Consider the following 8,288-nt stretch of genomic DNA (forward strand, 5'->3'; position numbering starts at 1 on the left):
AGATATTTGCTCATGCATGATTAAATGTTACCTGTCTATGAAAGTGGGACACAGAAACACATGTAGCCTACACATAGGCAGTGTCAAACAGTCATTGAAATGGCTGTCGCGTCGCTCGTCACTTGGCGGCCATTTTCCAAAATGGCCACCATATTGCACCCTTGGCTAAAAACCTTCATATCTCTGGGTCTGTGGGTCATAGAAACCTATTTTTGGTGTCTAGTTGTAGGTTTTCAAAGTCATAGATTAAATAAATACTGTTTAGAGAAATATATTTACATTGTTTCATGAAGACGACTTTGGCTTAAAGTGGCGTTAATAGGCAAATTTGTGTTGATAATTTCTCATATGATTATTGATGAACATATCGTGTTATTATACATATTGACATTATGAATAATTATAATTAATAAAAACTAAATGAAGTGATTTATAAGAACAGAGATGCAACCAATTGGAGAGCACTTTTTTGTCAGTGTGGATACAGCTTGACATTTTCTTTTGTTTTTGGGTTCCTTTCCTGGCTGCAGCCTGTTGATAACATGTGACAACCAACCCCAAAGAAAATGTGACGACCAACCCTGGAATTTCTTGCTGGCATCAAGGCTAACAACCATCTAACAACTAGTTAGCTAGCTAACAACAATCTAAACTATAGCTTTCCCTTCACACTTTTTAAGGGTAACAAGTGTTTTGTTATTAACCCATTGTGTAAAAGCCTAGAAGAAAAATACTGAGGAGCTAAATATTTTCAATTTGACATGAAAAACACAAACAGTCGTCTCACCTCAAATTCAGCTGTCTAACTCCAAGGAAGACTATGTAGGTGACCTCTGATCCCAATTTCTGGACATTTCCATACCAAAATTTCAGAGACAGCGCATTCTGGTGCCGAGATATAATGAATGTGACAACCAACCCGTGAGACATATAACCCCGTTCTCCCCTATGGTGTAACGTACACATGTAAATATTATTCAAAGTGTCTCTAAACAGTATTTATTTGAATCTATGGCCTTGAAAACCTACAACTAGACACCAAAATAGGTTTCTATGACTGACAGACAGAGATATGAAGGATTTTAGCCGAAAGCGGAGGAGAATAACCATCCGTAAAACGGACACGAGTGACATACGTATGTGGAAACAAGGCGTTACAGTTGGCGTAGTAAAAACACCACCGCTTTTGTCCAAAGGGGATGTAAGAATGAACTAAAGCTGAAAGTTCCTTGGAGCACCTTTTAAGTATTTATTATCATAATCTACAGGAATAAGAAAGAAACGGGACATTTAGGTCGTTTTACATTAAATTTATTTAATTACATCAAATATGAAAAACATTCCGTGTTTTATGATCTTAGAACTGAAAGAAAAACACCATTAAAAAAACAAAACTGTTTACAATTATGCCTCAGTCATGGTTGTCTTGGAGACTAATTGATTTAATTACTCCCGGTTGCCATAGCAGTGTAGTGGTGTTTCAATTAAGGCAGGTTATGAATTTACAAATGGAGAACCAACCTCTTGTATGTGTGGGAAACAATGTGTATTTATCAATAGTTTAAACAATAAATCATTTATTTATGGACTGATCACTTAATCTTCTAGCTGAGATTGATAGAGTAAATTATATTTTTTGCTGATTTCTTTCACTTAGAACAAAAAATAAAGACATATATTGAAAACTGTTGTATATTTGCACAGATGGGGTTTGGCTTCTCGGGCTTCATCAACAGTTCACACAATTAATCATCTATTTATGGACTCATTTATACATTGTCTTGCTCAAGTTGACAGAGAACTTTTCAAATATGATATCAAGTCGGTCCTGTTATTTTTTTCCCTAATTTCTTTTACTGAGCACAGACCCATAAATGACACAAAATTAAAACTGTTACAGCACCGATGATTTTGGCTTCTCCAGCTCAATATAAAACTTCTTGCTGTTGGGATCGTCCTTGCCAATGGTTGAGTTTTCTCCGCAGGTTGAGGTGGAATGTGTTTCAGGAGCAATGTGTCATGGGAAGAAAAGGATGTAAAGCTGTTTAGCCTACTGCATGTTTGACAGAGTGTTGGTATATCGAGACGAGACATCTCTTAACTGAACAGTGGAGTGAATCTGATAAAAGAAAATATATGTTCAGGTATTTATCAGCCATGTTGGAATTTGTGGAGATTTTCCATAGTTACTTTTTCTGATAAAGTTTGTGAATATCAATATTGATCGTGGACAAACTGCTTCATTTAACTTTAAAGATCGGGGTCATTGTGTGTGTGTGTGTGTGTGTGTGTGTGTGTGCGTGTGTGCGTGTGTGTGTGTGTGTGTGTGTGTGTGTGTGTGTGTGTGTGTGTGTGTGTGTGTGTGTGTGTGTGTGTGTGTGTGTGTGTGTGTGTGTGTGTGTGTGTGTGTGTGTGTGTGTGTGTGTGTGTGTGTGTGTGTGTCTGTGTGAGCGTGAGCGTGTGTATGTGTGTGTGTGTGTGTGTGTGTGTGTGTGTGTCACTGCTCGGTCTGTTGTGTGTCTGTGATGGTGGAGACGGCGCCCTGTCCTTTGCTGACGTCGCTGATACACGCCCACTGACCGTCCATAGACTCCTTCCACAGCGTCACCTACAGAAACAAGACGATACACAAACAGTGAATAAATGTATGTTTGAGTAGAATGAACATTTTGGTTTTATTCCATTCTATTCTATAAACTTCTGACAATATTTCTACCAAATTCACAATAAAAATATTGCCATTTTAGAGCATTTTCCAAAAGTAATGTAGAGATGAAGATTTAAGAAAAAACCAGACAGGTCTCTTAATTTTTTCCCGGGGCTGTTTGTGTAGTTTTTCTATGTTAATCCTCTACCTTATTGTCTCTTTTTACAGAAACTCACAGACAAAATCAATGGACTAGAACCACTTGTGCTTTTTTGGCATTTTTAAGACATTTTGGACATGCGATAAAAAGGCATGAAGATCAGTAAAAAAAGCAAATATATGTAGTTTTTATATGTGAATACCTTATTGTCTCCTCCAGAAACAGCCAGTATGTTGCCGGTGATGGACCAGCTGACGTGCCAAACGACATCGTGGAACTTGTGGAGCAGTTTGGCCGTCCAGGTGTTTCCTGCTGGATCGTCACACGTCCAGATGAACACACGCCCGTCCTGAGAGAAGAGGGAAGGAGACAGTGAGGAAAACTACAAGAAAATATGAATATTTGATCTAAATTATCTAAAAAGCCATTAAAAAAAAGATTAAGTCGACCTATACTCAAAATGTCTTAAATTGGCATTCTTACATTAATTAATGGAAATGTTTTTAATGACAACAACTAAAAAAAAACTATACAATTTAATTTGTTATACTGTATACAGTCACCAGTCACTTTATTAGGTACACCTGTTTAATTGCTTATAAAAACAAAAAGCTAATCTTCCAATCACATGGCCGCAACTCAATGCATTTAGGCATGTGGAAGTGGTCAAGACAACGTGCTGAAGTTAAAACCGAGCCTCAGAATGGAGAAGAAAGGGGATTTAGGCGACTTTTAACCTGGCATGGTTGATGGTGATGGTGTGTTAAAAAGAAAATGAACCGCTGTACCTAATAAAGTGGCCAGTGTGTGTACAGCCCCGGACAAAATTAAGAGACCAGTCTGGATTTTTCTTAAATCTTCATCTCTACATTACTTAACGGAAATGCTCTTAATGACAATTTTTGGGGAATTTGGTAGAAATGTTGTCAGTAGTTTATATTATAAAACCAAAAGGTTAATTCTACTCAAACATTATGCCAATAAATAGTGAAACGAGACACTGAACATTTGGAGTGGTCTCTTAAAGAGCTTTATGTTTAAAACTTGAATTAAAACACAGATTGTTATATAGCTACTGTAGGGGAGAACGGGGTTATATGTCACACGAGTTGGTTGTCACAATCGTTATATCTCGGAACCAGAAGGTGCTTTCTGTGAAATGTTGGTATATATTATCCCTTTAAACCGCAGCTGACTGACCTGAGAGCAGCTGGCGATGGTGCTGGTGGGCAGACCGATGGACGGAGCCCAGCCGACGTCTCTGACCCAGTCAGAGTGAGCCTCCAGCTTCTGGTCCTCCTTCCACTGCCCATCCTCCTCTCTGTAGACAGGGAGACACATCACACACTGTTAGGCTGTGACACATATAAAGCTGATAGAACATTTCTTTTTTTTTAAAGATATTTTTTTGGCATTTTTCATGCTTTATTTGACAGTATGTAGAGACAGAGGTGAAATGGGGCAGAGAGGGGAGTGACATGCAGAGAACGACCGCGGGCGGGAATCGAATCCGGGTCTGCTGCTGGGCCCGGCCCAGGGGTGGACGCCCTACCTACTGAGCTGAGGGCGCCCCAAGATAGAACATTTATAATACAAACTAAATTACTTTTCTGACAGAGTACTATTTGACTACTACACTTTTTTTTAAACATTCTATGCAGCAGAAACCAAAGTATGTAGTACTACTCAAAGATTTATAAAAATATTTTATAGTGTAAAATGAATGCAGTTCCACTTGAATGACAAACAACTAAGGGCGTGTAAAAAATATTTAAAGTTTTTAAACAATTTTTCACAGCAGTGTATTATTATTACTAAAACAGTATCACGATATATTGTATTATCACATTTTAACTTATCACATTACATCGCAATGAAGGCTTACCGCTAGCGAAGTCTCTCTCATGTTATAACGTGATCCTGATCAATTTAGTTCCATAGTGTAAATAGAAAGTATTTATTAAACAGCGACTTACTTCCAGAGTTTGACCAGATTGTCGCAGCCTCCGGAGACGAAGCGTTTGACGTAGTTTGGTTTCTGTCCGGTCGGCTGGTCGATCAAACTCCCGGGAACAACAGCCGGCGCCCAACTGACTGCATTACAGCCGATCTACAGGGACAAGAGCAGGGGGTTAAGGAACACAAAAAAAAATAATGATGATAGAAAATGAATTTGAACAGTTAGCGAAGCATTGGGGATTTACCATTTAAAATATTACTTGTTTATGACTATGTTTTATATATTTTTATTGCTGCACTATTGGAAGTTTTTTCACCCAATATTTTCTTTATTAGATTATATTGTATTTATTTGTTTTTGATCGCAATTCAAAGTATGATACAAATATCTAATTAATAAATCAAAATAATGATTGTATTATAAATAAAACTAATAAGTAAACAGTGTGTGTGTGTGAGTGTGTGTGTGTAACTCACAGTGTGTGCGTTGCTGATCTTCTTGACGTCCCACTGTTGATCACCGGTGAATGTGAGCAGAGAAATGGCTCCGTCTGAACTGCCACAGGCCAGAATCAGACCAAATTCATGGGGACCCCAGCACACTGAGTTCACTATGGAGAGACAGAGAGAATAGAGCTATAAACAACAGATGTACTGTCTTATGTGTAAGTTTACATGATGCTGTAGAAAACCACACAGCAATAACAAATCACAGAAAAAAAATAAACAAAATGCCTCAAGTTTAAAAGTATTAAAAAAAATTAAAACATCTTTCACTGATTTGAACCGTTTCTATACACGAGTCACACACACACACACACACACACACACACACACACACACACACACACACACACACACACACACACACACACACACACACACACACACACACACACACACACACACACACACACACACACACACACACACACACAGTTACCGACCTGAGGACTCGTGTCCGGTGTATTCGTGCATCTTGTCCCAGGACCCGTTCTCTTCCTTCCAGATTATAACTTTCCGGTCGTACGAACACGAAGCCAAAATGTTGCCGAACATCGGGTGAGACCAGGCCACCTGCCACACGGGACCCTCGTGCCTACACACATGCACAGACACAGACAGACGCAATTAGTTCAACGGACTGTGTATGGAGCAACTTATATAATGCAAACATGCCATTTTTTACACTTAATTATTGGTTCACTCACTTCTGTATACAATTATTTAACTTACAGCTTTTTGTTTTTTTCTTTACATTGTTACTTACTTTTAGCATTTAACTTTTTACATGTTTGCATTTATTTTATTAAGCATTTTACTCTGCTGTCTGTACCGTCTTATTTTGTAGCTGTAACACTGTCAATTTCCCTGCCATACTAAATAATTCCCCAAACTTACACCCTGACAAAATAATTGGTAGAGAAGTTACAGGAGCGTATTAATCTAAATTTAAAGTGACTAAGGAAGTTTTTCCCCCCCGCTTTAGTCCACAGTAGAAAAAGCTCTTTATTCCCCTGCTTTGGTTGTAAATCCCCAGTCTGTCTCTTACCCTCTGAGGTCGGCCACTAGAATCTGTCCTCCGTTTCTCACGTCAAAGATCTTGACGGTGCGATCGGACGAGCAGGTGGCCAGTCGAGTGCCGTAGTAATCCATCTGGGCATCGTGCTGGAACACACACACACACACGACACAAAACACTTTTATATTTACAACAGCCAGGACTGACAATATTAAAGTAAAATTGACAAAACAATCTGAGTAAGTACACTTAACTGTGTATTTTGTAGGATCATATAATATTCTGGTGAGTTATTTTCACATTATCATCCTACAATTTTTTTTTTCTATTTATTATTATTTTTTATAAATGTAAACAATACAAATAAATGAATAAGTAAATAAATAAAATAAACAAAACAAAATATCAAAACAAAACACAATTTTTGGTTTTCTTATTCATTATATCTTGCCGTTTGTTTAATGACATATTCTATTATAGAATAGAATAGAGTATAATAGAATAGAATAGAATAGAATAGAATATCTTTATTGTAACAGGTACAACAAAATTAAGTGCAGTCTTTGTAAAGTGCAAAAACATCTGTTATGAGAAAATGATTTCTCTCGTTACAATGTATCCATAAATAAATAAATTAAAACTAAATTAAAACTATATAAATAGTCAACTATAGGTTTGTTTGTTCAATATTCTTTTGCATTATTCTCTTCTGTTGCTGTAATACAGAACATATCCCCGCTGTGGGAATAATAAGGGATTATCTTATCATATCTAAGATTGCAACATGGAGTTCCTGTATATTATGCACCACTGAATTTTTCCTTTGGGGATAAATTCAGAATGCTCCCTCCCTCCCTAAGTATCCATATAAAAATTAAAATACAGTAACTGTTAAAAATAACACCGACCTATCTACAGTGTCTATGTTATTAACCAACTGCTACTGTGCTGTAATGTTAGATTAAAGTAAGTTTCCTACACTTTACCATCAATCTACATAAATGTGGCACAATCGGGGAAATTAAACATCGCCCGTATATCACAATATTGACATCTGATGGTATGTATAATATTTGTCTATATTCCCACCTAACTTTAACCTCAAAGTAAACCTTAATCCGACTCAATACAGTGCTCACTGTAACTGAAATACATTGAGCTAGAACATTTTCATATGTAATCTGTCATCATAAGCGCAGTTGTATTTGTAATCAGCTATTTTGAAGTAAACAGTCAGGTGGAAGTGAACCGCTGTCTCTTTAGCTAATGCTAATCTTTAGCTTCAATAGTAATTGAGCTAAATGAAAAGAGAATAAATACTTACGATCATGTCCTCGTGGGAGGTGTCCACCGTGTTGATAACGGAAACCTGAAATACACAAATAAATCATTAAAACCGCATTAAGAGCGACACAGAACTAAAGATATTAGTTCAGGGATTAGCCAGTCTGCTAAGAGGCTAGCTACTTGGGCACGTCAGCAGCAACTCATGGTTAACGTTTAACAACACAAACAATAGCAATAAGCTTGACCCGACGACTTAATGGGAAGTTATTTGACTCACCATGACTGCGGCGGAAACAGAAACCCTCCAAGAATATTATTTAATCCTTATTTTTGGGAAATGAATCAACCGGGTCCAAAAACTGTGGCACCGACGTGGCAACAAGTACAGGAGCCGCTTCCCTTTCTACGGGTGGAAACAACATTCGCTTAGCAAAGGTTCCGCATACTTTGAATTCGATAGAAATTCTATAAATAAATAAATAGTGAATACAATTAAATCTATATAGTATTGTAAATACAAAATAAAGTAAAGAATTAAAAAAATAACAATATAAAGCAGCATTAAAAAGGAATATTTTAAACAATGAATCCCAAATGCTTCGCTAACAGATCAAAGGTTCCACTTATCAAACGTTTAGATCGCAATCGGTTGAATAATATACATAGCCTTTATTTTAATTTGATAGTTATTTTAAAATAAAAAAATAAAGACA

General features: G+C 37.1%; 1 protein-coding gene across 1 annotated transcript; it reads right to left on the reverse strand.

Annotated features, from left to right (window-relative positions):
* Positions 1 to 1,295: 1,295 nt before the first annotated feature.
* sec13 (SEC13 homolog, nuclear pore and COPII coat complex component) lies at positions 1,296 to 7,971 on the reverse strand. Its single transcript, XM_080025981.1, has 9 exons — positions 7,853 to 7,971; positions 7,613 to 7,657; positions 6,319 to 6,434; positions 5,714 to 5,865; positions 5,244 to 5,377; positions 4,784 to 4,917; positions 4,008 to 4,128; positions 3,010 to 3,156; positions 1,296 to 2,608 (listed from the first exon to the last, which is right to left on the reverse strand). The coding sequence occupies exons 1-9, from the start codon at positions 7,853 to 7,855 to the stop codon at positions 2,498 to 2,500; spliced, it is 963 nt and encodes a 320-aa protein (XP_079882107.1). The 5' UTR covers positions 7,856 to 7,971; the 3' UTR covers positions 1,296 to 2,497.
* Positions 7,972 to 8,288: the final 317 nt, after the last annotated feature.

The sequence above is a fragment of the Ammodytes marinus genome (genome assembly GCF_949987685.1).
Source record: "Ammodytes marinus genome assembly, chromosome: 4".
In the NCBI taxonomy this organism is placed as follows: domain Eukaryota; kingdom Metazoa; phylum Chordata; class Actinopteri; order Uranoscopiformes; family Ammodytidae; genus Ammodytes; species Ammodytes marinus.